The following is a 26,825-nucleotide window of genomic DNA, read 5'->3' on the forward strand; positions in this document are numbered from 1 at the left end:
ATCTAACAACTTGAAAGGAAATCTATTCTAAGTGAAGAGAGTGAGACCATGCAAGTCATAAAATAGAACAAGAATACACCATCAAATTGAACAATGTATTAAGTTTGCTACTTCACAACATATAGCAACAATCTCAAAATCAATCTCTCCTCCTTTACAAATGAGGGGGGTCACCCCTTTATATAGGCTTCAAGCCTTGAGGACATGCAAACCCTAATTAGGGTTTTCCCTAAAAGATTCCCCACAGATGATGCAACAAGGTGGGAATCAATAATCAATGCCCATCATGCCCATATACAATTCATTCCAGCCCACCACAATTGGTATACAAAATGCATTAAATGCACCATTCTTTTACTAAATTCGCTCGATATGCATTGAATATTCCTCCATGCAAAAATTGCCTCATCATGTCATAAATGCACCATCATCTCCACATGCGATGGCTGCTTGCAAAAAGAATAAGCCTTAAATGTGACGGCTACATGCAAAAAGATGCTCCATTATCTTGCCATGCATTGACTCGGCTGCCACTTGGCGAGAAACCCTTGGAGAGGGAAAATCCCTAGAGAGAGAAACTTTATCTGGGAAGAGTTTTCTTGAAGTCTTTTGAGTTCATCCTGTTCCAATGAAGCTTTACTTTGATTTTCCACAATTCCTGTTTTTAAGGAATATTTTCAAATAGGGTTCCAGGGGAGAAAATTTTCCAAATCTGATTTTTTTATGAAATTCGGACGAGTTTTGATGCCTGAGAAACAATTTTTCAACATTTTTCTTCAATCTATCCTTGACTGGTGATTTCCATGCCTTAGAATTTATCTTCCAAACTTGGGTGCTGGATTTAACACATGAAGGAAGTTTTAATTTTCTAACTTTTCCATGGCACCCCTTCTCCAGCGCCTATACCTGAACTTGGTCGCTAATTTGATGCCTTGGAGGAATTCCATGCCATGGAGAAAATTCCATTATTCCCTCAGTTTGGTGCCCTAAGCAAGCCTTGAGCAGAATTTCTTGCTTGAGGAGGAATTTTTCCTTTTGTCAACTTTCCTTGACTCTCTCACTTTATCACTCCACATTCTTCTTGGGCGCATTTTTCATAGCATGGTGGAATTTTGAGTCTTGGAAGAATCTCCATGCCACCCCTTCCCTAGCGCTCTCTTCATACCCTGGGCACCATTTCACCTTCATGCAGGAATTTTAGTTTTGCTCACATCTTCCTTGGCCTCTTGGTTTTGGCGCCCTACCCTTGACTTGGGTACCATTTTCATAACATGGTGGAATTTTGAAGTTTTAGTGTGTTCCATTGCTCCTCCATTTTGGCACCGCATGCCTGACTTGGGTGCTAAAAACACCATAGTGAAGGAATTTTCAACTTTTTGACTTTTCCTTGGTGCCTTGGATTTGGTGCCCACACCTGCACCTGGGCGCTAAAACACTAAGCTGATGGAATTTTGGGGGTGGAGGAAAATTCCTCCATCACCCCATTTTAGCGCCCCACCTTTGACTTGGGTGCTAAAACAACTATGCCAAGGAATTTCATTTGTTTTTGACCATGCCTGCACACGTCTGCCTTGCTTAGGAATCTTGCTTGGTTTTTCATCCATAGTCAATTTCTTCATTGTTTCTGGATCAGGATGCCATATTTGGAATTGAAGTGAATTTGTGCCAGACTTAGAAGATTTTTGATGCTTTCCACTTCTGGAATGGGCGTCCATACTTAAGCCATTTTTTGATCACCTAGCCTACTTTTTCGAATTTTCAAGATTTAGAAATGATTAGGAATGCTCAACCTTCAGTGCCAAGAGCTCTGCCTGTTGATGTACCTACCAGGAATTGACTTACTATAAATAGTAAGTGCTTTGCAATGTCAGGATTAGGGCAAAACAGGACGCAAAGACATTTAAAATAGAAACTTACTAAAAATGGAAATTGCTAAAAATAGTAAGTTTGTTTTTTTTGGCAAAATTAGACCAATCCGGGAGGCAATGAAATCCCTAAAAAATAGGAACTTTCTAAATGTAGAAAGTTGCTCAAAATTTGCTCAAATTTCACGTGTAGGTTCCTAATTCCAATGCAACACTCAGTTTTTCAAAACCCTAAAGGAAAGGCCTCAAATCCAAGTTTGAAAGGCAAAACCCTAAAATAGGCAAAACAGGCTCTAGACTTGGCCAAATTCACTTAAATGAGCTGCAGATTTGATCAAATTGACCCCCAAACACTTGCAAACTTGGATGACTGACGAGACTGCTGCAAAAAGACCTAACAACAAAAACCAAAAGACCGAGATGGCCTAAAAAGTAAGGGGTCCCCATCTGCAATGGGGTGATGTGTGATTAGGTCACAACAGGCCACAATGAGGTCTCTCACCTCAACCTCAGGTATCATCCTCTTAATGCATGTAGTGAGGCCCTCCATGACCTCTCCATTAGGATCTGAGTAAGAATTCCCGAACTTAAAACGAGGGTTGAGGAAGTACCTTGCTGCATGAATGGGTTGGTGGAGCTGATTGTTCCACCTCTTATCAATAATTTCCCCAGACGGGATCAAATTTGAGTCTATCCCCCCTTGTAGTAATTTTTGATAGACTCCATGGCCCTATCCATGACCTTATAAATATACTCCATTGGGGTTTGATCCCCATCTACCAAGCGGAGAACTCTAACCAAGGGCTCCGACACCTACAATTAAAAAATACAAATTACAAAAAGATTAATTATTGAAGTTACAAATTAATAATGAGAGACTTGAATCAAGAATAATTAAAAATTCAAGTTGTGAAGTTACCTTCACAATCTTTGCAGCCTTTTGTGCAAAATGGTTGTTGAAGACTATGCATGCAACACCCTCTCCTTCAGGCTTCTTTGAATAAGGCGAGTCTAGCCATGCTTGACTCACAAACATTTGTTTCAAAGAAGTCAATGCACCAAGAATGCTTTGCAACGTCAAGAAAATCGTTGCAAACCTTGTGACATCGGCTCTCACCAAATCTCTTCCTTGGGTGTGCTCTCTCATCAAATGAAGAACCCAAGGGTGATTGTAAATATATTTTGTGATCCTCCTTGCATCTTCCACAACTGGAGTCACCCAATTAGGTTTTCCTATGCCCTCCAAAAGAAGGTCAAGGACATGTGGTGCACAAGGTGTCCAAAAAAGAGTGGGGTGCCTATCTTGGAGGATTCTACCTGCTGCCACATATGCTGCTACATTATCCGTGATTATTTGCACCACATTCTCAACTCCCATCTCTATGAAAATTTGCTCCAACATTAGAGCCAAAGTTTTTGCATTTTTCACCTTGTTGGAGGCATCCACCGATTTCAAGAACACCACATTGTCCTTGCAAGCAACCAAAAAATTAATAATGGTGCGGTTTTTGCCATCTGTCCACCCATCGAAAAGAATGGTACAGCCATATTTTCTCCATTCTTTTTTTTTGGTCCTCCACTTCTTTTGCCCTATCAACTTCATTTGTTAGAACCCTACAAGAACAAAGTGAAATTAGGTCTTAGTACACAATTTTGATTTAATAAACAAGAAAAACATTTAAAAATGAAATCAAGTGGACTATTTACTAACCTCCCACCCACGTCCTTGCAAGAAGGGGCCTTCTACCCTTTTCTTGAAATTGTCATAGCGGTAACCAAATTTAGCCAATAAGGATTGTCTGCCACATTGAATGGGATGTTGTTGAAGTACCAAAAATCGGCACATGCAATGTCTATTTTCTCATGTGCCCTCCCTATTCCATCCAGTTGCCTTTAATCATGGTTGTGCTCCAGGTATGTTCTTGGGCATAAATAATTACCTATAGACTGTGCCACTGATGGTGATGTAGCAGGTGCTCTACTAGAAGAAGCAGAAGTGGTGGCCGAGGTGGTGCTGAGTTCGCGGATACGTGGGCTATGATGAGAGCCCACTATGCCCTGAAGTGCTTCTTCTTTTTCAATGTCAATTGAAGCACCTTGAGATTCAGCTATGGTTGCTCTCATGGCTAGTTTTTTTCATTCCCTTTGCAATTTTTTCTCTTCCCCAACTGAAAGTATGGCATTAATGTCTCTTTTTATTTCTTCTGTGGCCCCAGGACATACCCTAGCATCATGCTTCTCGATGTCTGCAAGGTGGTATTTGAGGCGGTTTATGCCTCCATGAAATACTTTTTCACATTTAATGCAAATCACCGACCTAGGTTCCGGTCCTTCATAGGCATACCTCCAAGCCCTATCTCTAGTACCTTTAGGATGGGTGCCTATATATCTAGATGGGCATGGTTCTAGTGGCCAGTTATACTTTGAATTTTCCATATTGAATTAATGGTTAACTGTTAACCTACACATACAAAGTGAAAAGACAAAGTTAATATTTTAGTTAAACAATTTAGGAAACTATCTAAATTAGTATAAATAATTTTAGACATCATTCAAAGCTAAAAAAATAAAAAAAAACTACTAGGGTTTGATTTTTTTTGAAAAACTAGAGATTCTTCAAAAAAATAGTGAAAAACTCAACAAAACTTGTCAAAATTAGTGTTAAATGTTGTTCCAATCAAAGTTCAAAAACTTGGACTCGCCACGGACTCAGCAAACCAAAATTTGGACTCGGACTCGGACTCGTGAAAGACTCGCGAAAGACTCGGCAAAAAAAAACACCGTAGTTTTACAAAAAAACATAAAGAAATTAATGCATTTAGAGAACATAGGAGCCATAATTGAAACATTATACATGTCATATGATCTACAAACGCGCAATATTTGAAATTTGAAATACTAAATCTAAATATCTAGATTTCTTCAATGCTACTTATGTTGTTATATGGAGCCTAATCAGACTCGGAGGTTAAATTTTCACTACTTCCATCAGTGCAGTTTCCCCCTATATTTTTCGACGGGAGTTTGGGGGCAGTGCCCCCAATTTGGGGTCAAGGGGCAGCGCAAGGCCAAAAATACTTTTATTATTTTATATAGGCGTCGGGTGTTATTTCTCTATTGGCAAAAAAACCCTTCATGAGATATTTCACTCCCTCAATTACGCCAAATGAAGGCAAAAAAAAACAAAAAAAACTCACTTTTAAAGGTTGCATGACGTTTTTTCTGGGTCACGCGAGTCCATCTGAAAGACTCGCGAGTCCGTGCAAAAGACTCGTGCGGGTCCTTGCAAAAGACTCGCAAGTCTTTCAGATGGACTCGCCAAGACTCGCCTCGCGAGTCCTTGGCGAGTCAACTCGCGGCTCCCAAGGACTCGCGAGTCCGCGATTTTTTGAACTATGGAACTTCCAATGACTCTAAATCATTTTTGACTACTTAGGAATGAATTTCTATTTATCTAGATGCAACAAAAAATAAATAAAATGTTTTAAAAAAAATGTAGGAAAAAAAATCAGAAAACCTACCTGGGAATCTGATTTTTCTTCAGAAACCCACCTCAAATCCGCATCAAATCTGCTTAGAATTGGCAAGAATCGATGGAAATCAGTTTGCAAGTGTTTGCGTGGGTGTTTTTCCCCATCTCAGCAAAATACAAGACATAAAATGATGAAATGAAACTCATTTTTGCCGTTTTTCCTTTTTGTGTGCTGGTGGGTGAGTTTTTAATACGGACTTGCCGAGTTTTTGGCTTTTGCCAAAAACTTGGCGAGGTTTTATGGTGAGTTAATGGCGTAAATACTTGCTATAAAAATCGCTGAGTTTTTGGCGAGTAGTCCAACTATGCTTCAAAACCTAGCTGTTATACGAATCTGCAATTGTGATGTTATTGAAACTGGAGGGTGTGAGAAAATGAATCACAAGAAGCCAAAACCCTGGCATAATCAAGTACCTCTTGATGAAAATCAAACCTTCAGAAGCTTACGATACTGCTGAAAAGCTGCTAACAATCTCATTTCTGTTCCTTGGTATCTGAATGATTGAAACCTGCTGAAACTATATGCAATGGATGCCGATATTCAAGAATGAATGAGCCAAGAATTCCAACTTGAAAATCCTGGAATAAGCTGTACAAGGTGCTTCCAACAGTGAACACCTGTTAAAATCTGCTCCTTCTCAGTCAAAACCTGAAAAGTAGAATGACAGAGCTCTGCCTGAATGAAGGTGCTTATGCTTTTCTATTTTTGCCAAAAATCACTTCAAAGAGTGCTGGGTGTGGTCTATTCCTCGGAGATTTTCTATTTTGAAAGGTTCAATAGAACAAGGCATGCGCTTGGTTTGGATAATTCTGTCAACTTTAGCCTCTTTGGTCCTTATGCATTCCAAACTCTGAGTGAAAACAATGCTGGGTGTGCCTAGGGATGACCGTCTTTTTTGTTTAAAGTATTTTGTGATTAAAATAACATGAAGCATGCTCTTGAAGTGAATGAAATACCCTTTTAATATTTAAACTTTTTGTCGATAATGCTTGGGCATTTTTAAAATTTGAAATTCTGGGACAAAATCCTTATGGGCTTTTAAAACTTTTGGGTCAAAAGGCTTATGTTGCTCGCTTAGGCCACTATTGTTCAATTTTTTTTTGCTGGCCTTGTGGTGCACGCCTGAGACACTTTTGGTCAATTTCAATGTTCAAACTTTTGGGACTAATTAGTTTATGATGTAGTCCAAGACCACTTTTTCATATTTTCAAACTTCTGGACAAAAATGCCTGTGAAGATCTCCAAAGGGTTTTTGACCACTTTCATCGCTTAGTCAAATTTGACCTCTCTTGCCTGTCCAAGATTTGATGTTTGCCTGCCTTGATTTTCTGAAAGGCTCCTTTCATTGCCTTTGCAAAGATGCTAACTAGAGATGACATATATAACATTCGTGACCTTGGGGAGACAATGATTTAAGAATAACTCATTCAGTTCATAAATGACAGTGTGACTTGAGAAATTACTTGAGAGCTTGACACTAAAAGAATTTTTTTGTATGGGTACAACAAACTGTTTGCTCACATGTTCAGATAGGAGAATTTATACATAATCGTTTTTGTGGTTTGAATGCAATCTTTTCAGTTATTTCAAATGTATTTGATATTCAATTCATAGGTTTTGAACAGTAGAGAAGTATGTAAGATATTGCCCTTTCTTCTTTTTGCCCTTGGTTGTCATATATTATTTTTTTCACAGAATGCTAAACCAACATGTCTCAGGTATGAAAAAGAGTTTCTGGAAGACATGCAGAGCCTTGGAGTTAAGCCTCCAACTGTACTTGCACGTGTAACTGAGTGAGTAAAGTTTCAGTTGTTTTTTGTATATTTTGTTACTGAGTTGTCTGACTGGTTTCTCCAATCCTCTTAATGTGGAAAATATGTTTTCTGTATTGGATTGTGCTTTGTGCTAGCTCGAAAAACTACACTATCAATGCATTGGAATTACAAATCATATTGCTAACAATTTGACAAGAATAGAGAAAACGATGATATTTCTCTTATTTCATAGTTAGTAATTGTGTTCAATACAGTGCTTAGTAGTAAAGGAGCTGGAGGACCTGCTATAAAATTAGTCCCCTTATCCTGGCAATAGTAGTGATATTCAAAGGACTAATGGTTGTCTGTTAAGACACACCTGTTGGTCTGATTGTTTATATTTTATAACTACCGTATACCATACACAACCTAAGTCAGCATTGATAACAACATAACTAAGCTGGGACAAGAACATGTGTTCTCATAAACATGTTACGGTCGAATTTATGCCTCACAGAAGAAAAGTGGGAGTCCCATCTGACATAGCTTAAGAGCAAAATTGATACAATGTTTAAGGAGAATTTTGGAAGAAATCCCTAGAAGTACGTCAGCTATAGCTGAAGGCAATCCCAGTTGATTGCAGTTACTTTAGTGCAGCCCAGATTGTGTATACTTCCTTCCTTTGCTTGAAATAATGGGTGGTGATGATTTGGCATTCTTTCTAGCTGTTAACCATTTGAACAGCTTCCTACAGTTTGCCCTTTGGTTGATCATTCTACAATTCAAGGTGCTCAATCTTCAATACCTTGGTGTTCAACTGACTCAATTCCAATTTGTCTTCGGCAAACTTATTAGATTGAGTTTGTGTAATTTGAATCTACTGAGCAAGCTATTCTTGAAAGTCGTTCCTTTGCTGGTTTTTGTTCTTTTCAGCCATTGCAATGCTTAGCAGTACAGGGAGGATGCGTCATTAAATCAGTACCCTTTACCCGACAACAGAACTGCTATTGAAAAATCAATGGTTGTCAATAAGGATATAGGGCAATACTTGAAAAAATTGTATTTTGCAAGAACTCGGCTATCCCAATTTTTTAAAAACTCGGGACTTGAAAAATTATCAAACTTTAAGAAAACATAAAATTTTAAAATATTTTTCAAAAACACACATTGTACTGAATTTGTGGAACATTTTACTGATTTCCTTTATATATAGATTAAAATTAGATTTTAATACACATTATAGACCAAAAACCAAGTTCAATACAGATGAACCTCAAGTTTGAATAACAGCAAAAATTGGAATTCTTAAAGTTATTCTACAACTAAAACTCAAAAAGTCTGCTGCCGCTGTGTGGGTGTAGAGTATTACTATTTTCTGTGATTCCATGCTGACTTTCTTTGGTGTTGTGGTGCCAAAAAATGCAGATTCACTATTTCTTATCTTCTCTGTAAAGATGGTTTGTTATTACACCTCTGCATTTGGTTATAAACAAAGCTGCATGGACATGGATATGGATACAAATATGGATACGGTATCGGATACGGATACAGCCATTTTTTTAAGACCCCCAATATGGATACGGCTGGATACGCCATTCATAAAAAAAACACATACACATATATTTAACACAATTTTCCAAGTTATTCGAGGAGATTTTCATTACTTCAAAAGCAATATAGACACATACTTGCTACATAAATAATGATAAGTTGATTTAACGTTTTACAATATATGCAAAAATAGTAGAGTTGCATTGGATAACCCAAAAATGGGTCACTGAAATAGAAAAACATTTCATTTGTCTTCTCATTGGGTTTAAGTTTTGTTTATACCAATTTAAAAAAAACTAAAAATGCATGAATGAAATTTTCTAAAATTAAATTTAGGAAGATTTCCGTCAAATTTTCAAAAAATCAAATCACATAGCATCTAGCATGGTTGGAAATCAAGGTTTTTTGGGCACATGTGGGTATAGTATTTGATGTGTATCCGGGCTGTATCGGATAAGTATTTGTTTTGGATACGGGAACGGATACGGGGATAGGCGTGCCCAGGGAGGGACAAAGGAGTTTCCGGCTACTCTGGTTATAAATTTCCATATAGCAGATCCCCTAGGTGGATTGGCAATGATTAAGATTCTGGTTGGCTCCTCCCCATCCAAGTACTTTGCTCATAGTAGCTTGCTCCACAATGCATCTGATTGCTGATATATCCCTCAGTGAGTTTTTCACCAAATGCCTTGTTATGTAGCTGCAGGTCATGGATGTTGGCTCCCCCATTTTCCTTGTCTTTTGTTACCTTGTCCCATGCCATTAATGGAATCCAACTCTTTTCATTCAGGCCACCCACATAAACTTCCTCTGTTGTGCATATAGTTTTTGATGTGCTCTTCGCGGTAACTCCAAACATGATAATGTGTAAATAGGGATCTTTGAAATAATTGATTGCGTCATTGTTATCCTGCCTACAGGTGTGAGCCATCTTCCTTTCCAGCGATCAATTTTCTTTGCACATTTATCTATTGTTTCCTTACAATGGTCTTTGTTAACTGTTCTACTGAAAAATGGGATACCTAGATATATTGAAGGGAGCTTCTCAATTTTGAATCCGAGCTCATTGGATATTCTTCTTTGCATTGCTTTTGAAGTGTTAAAGAAAAATATACTTGATATCGCTTTATTCATTACTTGACCTGAAGCATCTGAATACTCTACATGTGTGTTGGTTATGCATTGGGGTTCTTGCACGGTTGGAGCTCCGTATGGCAAAGTGTCGTTTGCAAACATCCGATGAGTAAAAGATGGAAAATATTGCATTATTTTTATTCCCTCCCATTATGCAGTTGTTTCTTTCCTCTGAATTTCCCAACTTAATGCATTGGCTAGTATAACAAAGAGGAATGGGGATAAGGGGTCCCCCTATCTTCATCCTTTGCCACTGTGGAAGAAGCCGTGTGGGGTTCTGTTTATGATTATGTAATGTTCCCAGTTGGGGATGGGATTATTTGGCGTTCAAGTCCTGTAAACAAACATTAGTATACAAACAATATGAAAGATAATTAAACATCTATATTTATTTGTGTAATTATACAAGGAAGAATGCTATAGATCATTCTATATATTTAACAAATAATGTTAATTGATTTATTGTTATCTATAAAAAAGGATACAATACTTAATGGGACCTTACCTAGATTGACCCAAGCCTCTATTGAGAAATATTTCTCAGTTAGGAGCAACCCAGGATGTCGTCCTCCTAAGGTCTCTATTTGGGATCTCTATTAATGAGTGAAATCATTAATGCTCTCAAAGCTTGGCAGAGATCCCACCCCTGCTCAAGCTTCTCTATCTCTAACATATGCATATGGTTAACTTCTACAATAGATATATATATATTGTCTCTAAGAGATCCCCTATGAATCTCTCTCTGAATTCCTCTTGGAATCTTGGCATTCAATTATGCCCTCTGGTCTCTATGGCTCCTTTAAAAGGAGCAATCATAGTAGACATTATCAGGGACATAAATACAATTCTGCTCTGAAATGCCTCAATGATCCCTAGCTCTGTAAATTGCCTCTGAAGCAATCTCTATTTCCTCTGTTTTAATTCTGAGTGTATCTCTACAATCTTATGGTAATTGTTATTTAACATCACTAATATATCACTATTATATTATAATTCCTGAGTGTATCTCTGTCTCTAGAAGTGTCATTACAATTTTGGGTGCATCTCTATTATGCTAATTCTGAATGTATCTCTGCAACTTTGATTCTAAATTGCATCTCTGATATATTAATTTAGAATGTATCTCTTATATTTATTGGCTATTCTGCTTTAATTTATCTTGCGGTATGATTCAAAGTCCACGACATTATTCATCTTGCGGTATGATTCAAATTCCACGACATTATTAATGAAGTATTTACTACGGTTTGGGGCAAACCACTTACCGTTCACTTGCCGGTGGTGTATCCTGGATATGCTGGGTACGTTCTACTCCTTCCACGGTTTTTGCTTCCAACGTGGCTATCACTGTTATCACTCCCTCGCATCCTTTTTCCTCCCCTTTGCTCAGCGCAACCCCGTGGTTTTATATGTTTGGATCGGTTCTCGTCAAAGGGCATGACTCCTGTGCGGGGCCTTTTGCCTATATTAATTTAGTCATTTCGTGACTTAAGGTTTTAATTTAATTCATTGTCTTAATTCATTGTCTCCATCGGCTCTAAAGCTATTCTTATTATCCTTTATAAATTACAGTTTACTATCTTATTTATTTGTTTTATTTATTAATTAGTATTTACCAAGATTTATCCTTTATTTATTAATTATTATTTGTCACTCATGTTATTTGTTAGCATTTAATTTAAAAGGTGATATAAAAAATGAATAATAATTAATAATTATTTATTTATTAATAATTAAAATTGTTATGTATTTGACAAGAATAAGGTATCAGGATATAACATTTACATTAATTGGGGGTCATTGCAGTCCCTCCCTCCCGACTTTGCTTGTCCTCAAGCATTTTAAGAGCCTCTTCCTTCTCCCAAGTAGCATCTTCATTGGGTAGTCCTTTCCATTTGATTAGGATCTCTTTCACGGTTCGATTCCTCAATTTCTTTTCTCTAGTATCAATGATGACTTCAGGCTCTAGAATAAGTTGTCCCTCATCGTCAAGAGGGGGCAGTGTTTCACATGGTACCACTTGTTGTCCCAAAACTCTTTTTAATCTTGATACATGAAATACATTGTGAATTCGGCTATCTTTGGGAAGATCTAATTCATAAGTCACTTCTCCTACCTTCCGTGTTACACGGTACGGTCCATAGAATTGGGGTTTGAGTTTCTCTGTCCCATTCTTTTTGATGGATGTCTGTTTATATGGTTGCAGCCGCAAGAAGACTAGATCCCCTACTTCAAATGATCTCTCCACTCGCTTCTTGTCTGCATAGAATTTTTGCTGATTTTGGGCATGATGTAAATTGTCTCTGAGAGCCTTCATGAGGTCAATGTTCTTTTGGATAAACTCTTGAGAACTAGGTACTTTGCTATCTTGGGTGTTCAATCCTCCAAAAAATGGGGCCTCATAACTGTATAGTGCTTTGAATGGACTCATCCCTATAGACAAATGGTGGGTGGTATTATAACAACATTCTCCCAGATGCAACCATCTAATCCAACTTGTTTGTTGGCCCGTGACATAGTTCCTTAAGTACCCTTCTATCCATTTATTTACTATCTCTGTCTGCCCGTCAGTCTGGGGGTGATAACTGGTGCTTGGTGTTAATGTTGTTCCTGCTAACCTGAAAAGTTCTTTCCAGAACTTGCTAAGGAATTTACTATCTCTATCACTTACAATGTTTTGGGGAAGCTCGTGGAGGCGGAGGACTTCTCTAAAGAATAGTTCTGCTATTTGTTGTGTTTTAAACTCTGAGGAGGTAGGGAAAAAGTGAGCATATTTTGTGAGTCTGTCCACCACTACATAAATGTTGTCTTTCCCCTGAACTTTGGGTAATCCTGTTATAAAATCCATAGATATACTATCCCATTTCTGGCTTGGGATAGGGAGTGGTTGTAATAGTCCTGCCGGATGTGATAATTCTGTTTTATTCTGCTGACATGTCATGCATTCCCGTACATATTTGTAGACGTCCTTCTTTAGTCCCTTCCATGAGTATTTTTCTCTTATATGTTCGTATGTTTTATAGTACCCTTGGTGTCCGGCTAGAGGGCTATCATGATACTCCCTCAAAATGGTGTCTTTTATTTTAGATTGAGGGGTTAGATATACCCTACCTTTGTAGAGGATAACACCATCCCAAACTCTGAATTCTTCACTAGGCATCTTCCCTTCCATAATCTCGGCAGTCAGGGGGTCTTTGGCGTATTCTGCTATTATATCTCTTTTCCAATCCTTTGTAATTTTAGTGATAGTGTCGATGTGGGGTCGTCGGGACAAGGCATTTGCGGCTTCGTTATTCACTCCCTTAACATACTCTATATCAAAATCATATGCTTGGACCCTACTCACCCATTTCTGTTGTCTATCATTTAGGTCCCTCTGGCTCAGGAAGAAGCGCAAGCTGTTATGGTCTGTTTTCACCAAGAACTTTCCACATACCAGGTATTGCCGAAACTTTGCTAAGGCGTGCATTATGGCCAGCATTTCTTTATCATAGATGGAATAATGTTTCTCTGTTTCTGTGAGCTTGCGGCTTTCGAAGGCTATTAGGTGTTTCCTTTGCATAAGAACAGCCCCAATACCTTCCCCTGATGCATCACACTGTAATTCAAACGGTATGGAGAAGTCAAGAATGGCCAATACTGGGCATGAACTCATGGCTTCCTTGAGTTGTTCAAAGGCTTGTTGGGTTCTGTCACTCCATGAAAAAGCTCCCTTTTTGGTCAAGTCTGTGAGTAGGGCCGCTATCTTGGAGAATCCTTTTATGAATCGTCGGTAATAACTGCATAACCCCACAAAACCTCTAAGTTGTGTGAGAGTTTTGGGTCTGGGCCATTCCTTGATGGCTCTGATTTTTTCTTCATCCACACTTACCCCTTCCGCATTAGTTTTATGCCCTAGGTAGAGTATTTCTTTAAGGCCAAACTCACATTTCGAGATTTTGGCATATAGTGACTTTGTCTCTAGTATATTCAGCACTTCCTCAATATGTTTGAGATGTTCCTCCCATGTTTTGCTGTAAATGAGAATGTCGTCAAAAAATATGAGAAGAAACTTCCTTAATTGTTGCCTGAAGGTGTGATTCATACAAGATTGAAAGGTGGCTGGAGCGTTCGTAAGTCCAAATGGAAGCACTAAAAATTTGAAATGCCCATAATGACATCTAAAGGTTGTTTTTTGTACATCTTCCTCCCTCATTTTGATTTGATGGTATCCTGACCTTAAATCAATCTTGGAAAAATAACAAGCTCCATGTAGTTCATCCATTAGCTCGTCGATCCTAGGGATAGGGTATCTATTTTTTATGGTTTTCTTATTTAAGGCTCTATAATCAATACACATTCTCATGGTTCCATCTTTCTTCTTGACTAACACCACTGATGAGGCAAAAGGACTGCTGCTGGGCTGAATGTGACCCATTACCAATAGCTCCTTAACGGTTTTCTCAATTTCCTCTTTAAACTTGTGGGGGTGTCTATAAGGTGTGGTAATCACTGGTTTTGCTCCTTCTTCTAATTCAATAGAATGTTCAAAACCTCTTTTTGGGGGAAGGCCGGGTGGAATGTCTCCAAAAACCTTTTTGTATCTTTCAAGGATGGGTTGGACATCTATATGAATTCTCTGTTCATCTGAAGGAGTTTTATCTAGTATCATACATTGAGTTACCCATTCACTTTGATCATGTCTAAGGATTTGTTCAATTTTATTACAAGACACTAGCTTGGGACACCCATTTGGCATGCCTTTTAAGATTACTTCTTTTCCTTCATGCTCAAAACATATCTCTAAATTACGGCTATCCATAATAAAACGCCCCAAAGAATTTACCCATGGCATTCCAAGGATAACATCATTTTGTATGTTTGCTACATAAAAATCTCTTTTGATTGTATGTTTCCCCAAAGTGATTTTTAGTTGAGGGACTATTTTTGTACATTGATTTATGGATCCATCTGCAAGGGCGACCTTAAATCCTGAAAAGTTTTGGGTTTTTAGCCTTCTTTTTGCCACCCAGTGCTGGCTAATGAAATCATGTGAAGCGCCTGTGTCTACTAAGGCAACCACCTTCTGTCCTTTAAGAGTTCCCTTAATTCGAAAAGGTCTATTCATGTTCTGAGTGATGACTGCCATTGATCCCTCTGTCTCGTCGGTCTTAGCCCTCTTGCTAAATTCTTCTATTTGGTTTACTCTGCCTCTCTTACATTGATGCCCTCTTTTCCAATGTTCTCTACATTTGAAACATAAATTTTTCTTCATTAATTCATCCCTCTTTTGGCACCTATGTCCTGCACTCCAGGGCTCCATACATAAATAACATGGTTTCTCTAAATTGTTTTCCCTTGAATCATCTCTTCGGTAGGATAATTTTGAGGGGTAGATCTTTGTCTTTTCTTTGGATTGGTTAGACTCAACCCTCCTTGCCTTCCTGATAGCTTCAGCTAAATTTTGGGGTTCGAAAGGTTTCACTACATTTTTGGTTGAGTCTTTGAGCCCTTCTATAAACATGTGAGTTAGTCTTTTTTGGGATAGGTCAGGAATCATTACAGATAATCCTTGGAATTTGTTAATAAATTCGTCCACTTTGCCCCTTTATTTGAGGTACACCAATTCTTGAAAATACCATTCGGAGTCTTTTTCATCAAATCTGCTGGTTAGTTTTTGAGAGAATTTCCCATAAGAGTCAATACTTTGATGACCTAGGGAAATCAGCCCATTATGCCACCATTCATGAGCTGCTCCTTCTAAATGGAGAATCGCAAATTGCAGGGCGCTCTCTTCTGTCATGGGGCTTAAGGTGAAGTAGGTATTCAGCTTTTGTAACCATGCATGTGTTGTGAGTTTCCCTGATCCATCAAAATTAGGAAGGGATACTTTATTCACTTTGTGTTGGAGTTCTTTATTTTTATGCTTCCGGGGTGTTTCCCTACGCTTGTCCTCGCAGAAGTCTCTAAAGGATACCACTTCCCTGATATGAGGGTCTAGATCGGCATATGCTCTTGCAATGTCCTCAGTGCTAGTTCTGTGTTGTTCTACTCCCTCCTCTTCCCGAGATGGTTCATCATGAGGTAAGAATTGGGGTTGAGGCACCCTGGATGTTGAGCATTCATTATTATTCTCTGAATGATTAGAGCTAATATCCCTTTTATCGGTAGTATGCCCTTTATTGGTTGAGTTCCCCATAGATTTCAAAGCTTGTAGGAGGGCCTGATTAGATTCTTTCATCTCCTTAATCAGGGTGTGATTTGTTTGTTCCAAATAAGATCTCACCTCATTGGCGAATTTGTTCATGTTGGGTTTCTTCTTCCTCTGGTAGACTAACACAAACTCCACAGGATGGCAGGATTATGCTCTGATACCATTGTAATGTTCCCAGTTGGGGATGGGATTATTTGGCGTTCAAGTCCTGTAAACAAACGTTAGTATACAAACAATATGAAAGATAATTAAACATCTATATTTATTTGTGTAATTATACAAGGAAGAATGCTATACATCATTCTACATATTTAACAAATAATGTTAATTGATTTATTGTTATCTATAAAAAAGGATACAATACTTAATGGGACCTTACCTGGATTGACCCAACCCTCTATTGAGAAATATTTCTCAGTTAGGAGCAACCCAGGATGTCGTCCTCCTAAGGTCTCTATTTGGGATCTCTATTAATGAGTGAAATCATTAATGTTCTCAAAGCTTGGCAGAGATCCCACCCCTGCTCAAGCTTCTCTATCTCTAACATATGCATATGGTTAACTTCTACAATATATATATATATATATATATATATATATATATATATATATATATATATATATATATATATATATATATATATATATATATTGTCTCTAAGAGATCCCCTATGAATCTCTCTCTGAATTCCTCTTGGAATCTTGGCATTCAATTATGCCCTCTGGTCTCTATGGCTCCTTTAAAAGGAGCAATCATAGTAGACATTATCAGGGACTTAAATACAATTCTGCTCTGAAATGCCTCAATGATCCCTAGCTCTGTAAATTGCCTCTGAAGCAATCTCTATTTCCTCTGTTTTAATTCTGAGTGTATCTCTACAATCTTATGGTAATTGTTATTTAACATCACTAATATATCACTATTATATTATAATTCCTGAGTGTATCTCTGTCTCTAGAAGTGTCATTACAATTTTGGGTGCATCTCTATTATGCTAATTCTGAATGTATCTCTACAACTTTGATTCTAAATTGCATCTCTGATATATTAATTTAGAATGTATCTCTGTTATTTATTGGCTATTCTGCTTTAATTTATCTTGCGGTATGATTCAAAGTCCACAAAATTATTCATCTTGCGGTATGATTCAAAGTCCATGACATTATTCATGAAGTATTTACTACGGTTTAGGGCAAACCACTTACCGTTCACTTGCCGGTGGTATATCCTGGATATGCTGGGTACGTTCTACTCCTTCCACGGTTTTTGCTTCCAACGTGGCTATCACTGTTAGCATTCCCTCACATCCTTTTTCCTCCCCTTTGCTCAGCGCAACCGCGTGGTTTTATATGTTTGGATCGGTTCCCGTCAAAGGGCGTGACTCCTGTGCAGGGCCTTTTGCCTATATTAATTTAGTCATTTCGTGACTTAAGGTTTTAATTTAATTCATTGTCTTAATTCATTGTCTCCATCGGCTCTAAAGCTATTCTTATTATCCTTTATAAATTACGGTTTACTTTCTTATTTATTTGTTTTATTTATTAATTAGTATTTACCAAGATTTATCCTTTATTTATTAATTATTATTTGTCACTCATGTTATTTGTTAGCATTTGATTTAAAAGGTGATATAAAAAATGAATAATAATTAATAATTATTTATTTATTAATAATTAAAATTGTTATGTATTTGACAAGAATAAGGTATCAGGATATCACATTTACATTAATCGGGAGTCATTGCAGATTACCAAGTACTTGGGGGTGGATATGCAACTATATATCCCATCGTTCCATTTTTTGTCAAAGCCAAACTTTCTCAATTATTTTTAGCAAAAATCTCCATTTGACCCTATGATAGTCCTTACATCAATTTCAGTATCATTCTTTTTAAATTTGACTTCCAAATAGAGTGCATTACCTCATGTGCAATGATTATACCGTCCGTTATGTTCCTTCTAGGTACAGATCCACTTTTTTCTTATAATATTAGTTTTGGGAGAATGGTTTTGAGCCTATTGGCCATGACCTTTAAAACTATTTTTTAAATTGAATTGCATGAGGATATGGGCTTATAATCTGAAAATGTCAAGCAATCTCCTTTTTTGGGGACGAGGACAATATTCGTACTGTTGAAATCCTTGAGTATTGTAGATTTCTTCCTTGACTCTTCTAATAGCTGCCATATCTCATCCCCCATAAAATCCCATAATTTTTGAAATAGTATTGGTGAGAAACCATGAAGGCTTGCAGCCTTGTCCCAATGCAATGCAGAGGTTGCTTTTTTTACTTTCTCCAGTGTTGTTGGTTTTAGCAAGAAATTGTTTTCATCTTTTGTAATTAATTTGGGGATGCAATTTTTAAGTCTGTTGTGTAATACATCGGCCTCCCCATTGCATCCAAGTAGATTTTAAAAATACTTTACACCCAATCTCTGAATTTCTGCTCTGTTTGTCGTAATTGTGTTGTCATCTTTCTTTATTTGTGTGACTTTATTTATGCCTTGTTATACTTTCGTCGTGTTGTGGAGAAATTTTGTGGTTTGATCTCCTTCTTCCAACCACGTTTCCCTTGATTTGGACCTCCAATGTGTTTCCTCTCTTACTAGGATTTCCTGATACTTAGCCATTAAATTTTTTTCTTTGTTGTACTCGTTTGGTGCCATGCCTGCACTCATCACAATTTTGCTAAGAGCAACCAACTCTACTTGTAATCTCCCCGCTTTGAAATATAATTTAATAATAAATAATAATAATAAAATTTGAAATACAAAAGAATAAAAAAATAAAAATTAGATTAAAATATAAATGCATATATTTAATTATAATTATAATTTGATTAAAGTTAATGAATGGTCAAAGGACATGAAATGATAAGCTATGACTCCCCCAAATATGAGGTATAAAAGGGAGAAGAGAACTCATTTGAAGGGGGGATAATTTGGGGAATCAGAAGTGCAGATCTGATTTAAATAAGAAGTGCAGATCTGATTGTGAAAGGTTGTGTCCCTTTCAAAGGGTGCTAATGGTGAAAGGGTGTCTCTTGCCAAAGGGCATACATGATGAAGAGGTGTGACCTCTCCCCTCACATTGAGAGATATAAAGGAAAGGAATCAAAAGCATCCAGTGGGATCACCATCAATCAAAACTTTTATTAAGTTACAGGCAGTAACATCCTTGTTCTTGGTGGTATGCACGGGGATGTGCTTAATATGTATGCTTAATATATGAAGTCTGATAATGTTCTTATGCAGAATTTAATAGTAATATTAATATAGACTGCAATATGTTTGACAGTCATACCTAATTTCATATACATTCATAATACATGACAGTTTATTATATTATTGCCCTAGTCTTAATTCATTTACTAAGTCCTATGAGGGGATAGGTTGGTGTGTCTAGGGAAATGCGAGTAAACCCATCACAAGTGATGGTGAGCCCAAGATGGGTAGGGACGTAGTCCTGGGCCTTGAGGGAGCCTCTTTTTAGTTGGTGTCAGTGTCCCATGACAGTAAATCGGAAATCCCCATCTCTCATTAGGATTAGGAAAGAAGCTAAGATAGGACCTAACGTAATGAATGTTGAATGTGTTATGAGTACTAATTCGTGTAGTAGTTTAAGAAATATGAATTGAAGCATAATAATTTATAGTAATGTATAGCTTCTTATATAAGAAATACATTTTTATCCCTTTTTCCTTGACAGGTTGTTCCCACCATTGTTTTAAATTGCCGATCAAATCTGGGTGTCACAGCCACATTTTTGAAACTGGAACTATGACTTCGGACCTACTGCCTGTTATGTGATTTTTAACTCCACTAGGAAGTGGTCTGAAATGGGGGTTGGGCATATGAGAGATGCAGGTAGTGTCAGCCAATTCATCCATGATTTGGTTATTAAGAATCGATCAAGCCTTTCTGCTATGTTTGTGAAGCCACTTCTACGGTTGTTCCAAGTGTATGTTCCATTTAATGGTACACAGTCACTTAATCCATTGTTCTTGACAAATGATGATAGGTCCTTTCGTGATTGAGCAATCCAATCTAATCCTCCCATCTTTTCCTTCCGATCCAATATCGCATTGAAATCTCCTCCTATTATACATTTATCTTGAGCTATTTTGATTTGGTTGCTGATTTCAGTCTATACTCCTCTTATCTTATGTTTTTTTGGTCCATATATGTTGAAGGATATGAACTCTAGATTGGAGTAGACTTCTGACCTTTGCTGCTTGCCAATTTGTGGAGGAATTGTAGATGGTGATGGATACCTTATGTGTGTGTCATAAAATCCCCAGTCCTTCCTGAAATGATTGATTCAATATATATTAACACAGGAGATGAAAGCTTCTTATATAGAGATTACAAAGAAAGTTTCTAAAATAGAAATGAAAGATAGAAGATAAACATTGTAAATAAGAACAAACTACGAAAAGGAAATATCTTAAACTAACTAACCAAATGACCATTATAGAAACATTACATAATTACTTTAATACCCTCCCTTAATGGTCATTCTACTAACTACGCCTATAGAAGACTTGACAAATCTGCAGGTCATTTGGCCATGAATGCAAAGAAGGCTGCCCCCTTCTCCTCAGAATGCTCTGTGACATGAGCCTGCTAAGATCCTCCTTAGTTCTACAAAACTTTTGGATATGCCTAAGTTTATCACAAAGCTATCCAAAAACCGAGAAATCAAAAACTTAAACCATGATTTTGTGGAAAAATTGGCTAACCCTCGATGAGATGCTGGAATCACACATCTTCATTTTTGTGGAAGAAATGGGAAAAACCCAAACAGCAACACCTTTCATGATTTTTTGTGGAAAAAATCAGAAAACCTTTCATTAGAGAAAGAACCCATGATTTTTGTATGAAAAAATCGCGCAAAAAATGAAAAACCCAGCATGTTTTTTAAATAAAAATTAGAAAATCCTCCATGATCTGAAAAAGAGTGTTTCAAAAACACCAATGATCTTTGAGTAGAAAATTGTGCAAAACCTTCCACGATTTATAAAAAAAGCCAGCTCTGAAACCCTTGGTTTGAGAAAATTGTATAAAAAATCTTCTGGAAATAAATTCCAGGTAAAGAAACCACAAAATTCGCCAAAAAATTATAGCTGGCTTTGATACCATGTAAATATTATTGATGAAATTGATAATTACAAAAGGAGACGATAAGCTCCTTAAATAGAGAATATAAGATGATTTTTCCATAATGGAAACAATTGAGAATAGAAACACGAAAAAACATTCTAAAAAGAAACAAAACGACTAAGGCTAAGATGACCATTATAGAAACGTTACAATATTATTTTAATAATTAAGTGATCTTAAGGAATAACTAAAAGTAGAGAACGAAACTATTAAGTTCAAGCATGCCACAAGTGCTTATCCTTATTATACAAACAAATTTAAACAATTTGATATGTTATTTGGTTTCTAGAGAGATTAGGGTAAGGCCAAAATAATTGATAAGGGACTAAGGAGAATCATGAAGCTGTTGGGACTGGTTTCAAAATGCCTTCTTTTTCTGTTGAAATAGATGCAGATCATGTTGTTAATGTTTTAACAACACAGAAATCTGAAACAAGATACACAGAATTTATCCTGGGAAAACCCTTCACTTGAGGGTGAAAAACCCAGCTCACTCAAAAATGAATTGTATTATATCTCTGAAAATGAATACAACTATTGATAGTTTCAGATTACTATCGATCACAATAAGATAAGATAAGTTTGATTCTCTACAAATCAATCATGACAATGAAGTCAAATGATACATCACATATACATTCTATAAACCTTCATAAGTCTGAAAACTCGGAACACAGAAAACATAAAATATTACTGATCTGACAGACTCCATACACATTATTCTCAACCTGCTACAAGACAAAATTGGAAGCCAGCAATATGACTAACAATCTGCCGAAGAAGTAGAAACCACGAAAATAGAAGAGCGATATACATAAAGAATCGCAAGGCAAGTGAAGAGGCTCCACAATGGAAGGGGAAGAGTCACCGACAGCCACACAAGTGAAGAGGCTCCACAATGGAAGGGGAAGAGTCACCGACAGCCACACAAGTGAAGAGGCTCCATGATGGAAGGGGAAGAGTCACCGACAGCCACATAAACATCTCACCGACAGCAGTCAAAGTGATGCAAGATAGAAAACAGTAACTGAACCCACAAATTAAATAAGAGACGTTGGAGAGGAGAATAGATATCATTTTAGATCTCTATCGCAGCTATAACTTCAACACATATCACGCTAAAGCATGGAAGAGAGATAGTTCAGAGATGTGAATGTTTATTACTGGCGATGTGTTGGTTTGGGGAACTCTTTAAACAACTTGAGTTCACAAATAAACAATTTTTGCTGTGAAAAGAGGTAGACACTAGTGGTGCTCCAAGTCACACCTTGCATTAACCCTGGAGAACATGTCAAGCTAAACATGTATGTTAAATTCATAATCAAATTGCATGCGACTAGGGTCAATTGACATAAGTGGTTTACTCTACACTCTTGGATCTGCAACACCATAGGGGGTTTTCTTGAGACCCTACATGACAACTAAAGAGATAGAAAGGCTCTACATTGCAAGATAAGCTATATCCTCTATATGGAGACAACCCAATGATTTATCTCTAGACGTCCCTCAAAGTGCTTGGAAAGACCACATATGAGGATCCCAGAAACAGCAGAATAGATATCAGGTTTAAGAGTTTTTGACCAAAAACAAGAACCCAATGAATTCCCCTAATGATACATTTGAAAAGAATTATCTGGAAAACACTTGTAGACTGACAGAGAATACATTACTCTATAATACCTTAACTAAATTCAAAGATTTTCAAAATTTAAAGTGTGATCAATTATCTTCATGCTTAGGGCCTTACATTGGCGAGAGATTTAAGGATTGGCAAATATGGAAAGACAGTTAATTTCACGTGGTGAACTAAAATATGCCTAAGAATCCTATCTGTCTAGTTGTAAGTTCATCTTAAACAACACTTAAAGAAATCAAAACATCATGCAAGAGTAAATTACTTCATAATTTGTAAATGATCCTCAATACCCTTATGGTTACAAGGAAAACCAAATTTAAATCTGGACATCAAGCATTTACTAGCGAGGAGTCCACAATTAAAACCAAAGACTAGTCAATGACAATCAGCAAGCCAACGAATGTGAATTTGGGATTGCTAAATTAGCCAATTTGCAGAGATGCCATGCCACTCATAGAGAATTATTTTTCAGAGTAGTTTATCACAGATGAACTTCAAATGATTTTACCAACACGAATTCACATAGATTCCTACCTTAACCTACAACTATTTACGTCAGAGAGACACCTCTACACCATAACAAAAAAGGCAGCAAATGATCTTGACTCAATGAAAAGGCTTCTATTTGTAGATATTGGGACAATGCTCACCCAATTGGTGATTGACACTTGTCCACCAATTTATATTAAAGTTTGAAGCCAACGGTTGCCCTCCATCTCGAGTCATTCATTTCTTTTGCCCTCCATCTTGAGTCATTCATTTCTTAGAGCTTGGATTTAGGAGTGGCACTCCCAGATGATCATAGAAATTAAGTACCTGATGCATCGATCGAATATGGTAGAAAATGATGAATTGTGACAACATTCTAGCTTAGGATTTTCTCTTGCGACATTTGCTGGTATAGTTGTAAGAGAGATTTGATAAATGTTGCATTATTTTTCAGTCATTGTAAGCTTTGTCTGTAATGGTCTCTTCTTTATTACATATGGGTGTTTGTAGTTTGGAAGGGATAATTAAGTATGTTTGGTGTTTGATGTCATATCTCTGGTTTATTTATATTCATAGCTTATATTTTATTGCGATTTCAATGTGTTGTTTCTCTTGTTAAACTATGAATTTGTAACCCAATGTGTTGATGGGTATAGCTACGGGAGTCTCCTTAAGAGAGCCGACTTCATCCGAATAAGCAATTAGCCTTCGGCTTTGCTTATTTGCATCTAGCGATTATTTTCTATATACTTTTATTTGTATGAGCCAACTCTATCAACAAAAGCGATTCATTTGTTATGACAAATATAAATATTATTAAGGGAGCCAACTTGATACATCTCAGCCACCCTAATGAAGAGTCATCTTGGTTCGAAGTGTGCCGACCTTTGATGGAGAGGCACCTTCGATAGGGTATAAAGGGAGATATGTTCTCCTCTCCTTGGATCGAATATACACAGCAGATTGTAGAAAGACAACAGCAGTTTGCTCATTCACAGCAGATCGTATAACTTCTACATTAGTCCGATCATCTACAGCAATCCACATATACAGTAGTCTGCATGTCTAGAGCAGATCTACAACAGATCATATTAGCCCGACTCATATTCATTTAGCTTCAAGGAGTGAAGCCATTTATCTTGTAAAGACATCTTGCTATTTGATTAATATAATAAGAGACATTTGTTGCTGGGTTTTCTCCCCCATGTTGGAGGGTTTTCCCAAGGTATATGCTGTGCAAATTTGATTGAACTGTCTTATATCTGCATTCTATTAATCTGATCATAAAATTAGCATGATATGAGAGCGGGTTTAAGAAGATTGTGATCAGATTTCTCTAAAGAAGCGAAGTTCTCTATTCTTCTTCTCATCCTAAGGAGTAATTCTTAGCGTCAATATGGTGAACGGACTTAAGGTTGAAGATAGGCTTGAAGGTGCAACAAACTTCACTTCATGGAAATATAGAATTCTAATTGTACTAGAAGAAATAATCTTCTTGAGTTCGTCGAAAAAGATGATATATCGGAACCAGCTGATGAAGTTGAGAAACTTTAAATGGAGAAGAATGGCATAAAGGCGAAGAAGATGTTGATTGATTCGGTGAAGGATCATTTAGTGCCTCTTATCTCCAAGATGTCAACTGCTAGAGATATGTTCAAAACCTTGGAAGGACTTTATGAGATCAACAACACTAGTAGAACCCTTGCTCTAAGGCAACAACTTCATCAAATCCAGATGGCGAAAGGAGAATCAGTCATATCATACTTCATGAAGATTACTGAGTAAGAGATCAACTAAGCGCCATTGGAGATCAAGTTGTGGACAAAGACCTAGTCATGTTGGCATTGAATGGTCTTCCTCAATCTTGGGAACCATTTATTCAAAGTGTTAGTGGGAGATCCAAATTTCCCTAGTTTAATCGTCTTCGTGCATATTGCATCCAAGAAGAATCTAGGTTGGCTGCAAGGGGAAATGGCCGAAACCCTCACACTGAAGACAATCATGTTCTAGCCACTCAAACTACAAAGAAGAAAGGAAGAGATGGGAGAAAAGGCAACTTCAAAAGAAACAGAGATAGAAGTTCAATTTCCACACATTACAACAAAGCTTTTATTACATAAGATAAAGAACAATGATCAGGGAAACTCTCCCAAGAGCACAAGAAGAGAAGAGAACAAGATTTCAAATAAATATTAAGGGTAATAAAGAAGAGCTTACTAGCTACGAACCAAGTAGATGGCCAACTCCTGAGTCATTCACCATACTTAATGAGGATTCTGAACTTTGGGGTAGATATGATTCCAGGTTGCACACAAAAATTGGCCAACCACAAAAGAACTCTGGGGCTCAAAGAAATTGGCTTGCTCAATGGAACATATCAACACAAGAAAATATTGATGACATAGCTCTTGATGTTTCTAGGAATTTACAAATTTCTGAAAGCAACCATGTTCAAATAAGTGCTATGTATACAAAGTTTTCTTCAATTACCCATAGCCAACAAAGGACTGGACAAGACATATCAGAAAATAAAGCATTGGTTGATTTAGTCTCCAGAAAGCTAGATAAGATTAGAGCTTATGTCAAAAAGATCAGGGTAACTCAAGCCAAATATGATAGTTCTGAAGAAGAAGATAACAAGAAACCTCAAATGAAACCCCCAAGAAAAGTTATCATACAGAGAAGGAAAGGGCTTTCTGATGATGAAGAACCTGTCTCACAGCACAAAGGAACACACTAGTGCTGTGTTAGAGATAGACTGGTTACAAGAAAATGGGATAGCAAATTAATGAACCTGTGTATGCTGAGCAAGATAAAGATTTTGAAATAGAATCTATTCAAGAAATGTCAGTAGAAATGGACATTACTGATGAAGAGACTTCAGATCTAGCATCAGAAAAAGAACCAATCATAGAACTCCCATTAGAAGAAGAAGAAGAATGGGAACAATTTGCCAAAATTGATGATGGTTTTGATGAAAGCATGGGGGAAAATAGTTCACTCAATCCTCTCACCCATAATACTCATCGCGCGCAATTAAGGCCACAAGCAACAAATGGGTATATCTTGAATATTGATGAATTGATTGATCCTTATGATGCAATTGCTGTATGGTGTGATTCCTTAGAAAATTTCTCATATAGTAGAACATCTTGGACGAAATCACAAAAAGTAGCATATGTAGCCAGACTATTTTCAGGGAAATTAAGAGATTGGTGGGAAGGATTGCCAGATGAAGGCCCTGCAGATGCTATAGGTGCTCAAACAAAAGATTTTGAGGAAGCATTTGTTAAGGATTTAAATCTTGGAAAACAAGATATAATGACTGCCTGGTTTCCACAATTAAAATTTAAAATGATTGATGAATTTTGTATAGCCACCAAAAATAATGCTAGGCAAGCTACAAGAATCTTATATACTTTGAAATTAAGGAATTTAAGCTTGCTACATAGATATAATCTGGTTTTTGAAAAGTATTTGTTTCAAGCTCGCCTACAAAATAATGAGTC

General features: G+C 37.1%; 1 protein-coding gene across 1 annotated transcript in view; it reads left to right on the forward strand.

Moving 5' to 3' along the window:
* LOC131049219 (uncharacterized) overlaps positions 1-26,825 on the forward strand; it is a 214,579-nt gene that overhangs the window by 45,833 nt on the left and 141,921 nt on the right. The window contains exon 7 of the mRNA XM_057983262.2: positions 7,117-7,191. Within this exon, the coding sequence (XP_057839245.2) occupies positions 7,117-7,191 (75 nt within the window). The remainder of the gene's footprint in view (positions 1-7,116; positions 7,192-26,825) is intronic.

The sequence above is a fragment of the Cryptomeria japonica genome, chromosome 11 (genome assembly GCF_030272615.1).
Source record: "Cryptomeria japonica chromosome 11, Sugi_1.0, whole genome shotgun sequence".
Lineage (NCBI taxonomy): Eukaryota > Viridiplantae > Streptophyta > Pinopsida > Cupressales > Cupressaceae > Cryptomeria > Cryptomeria japonica.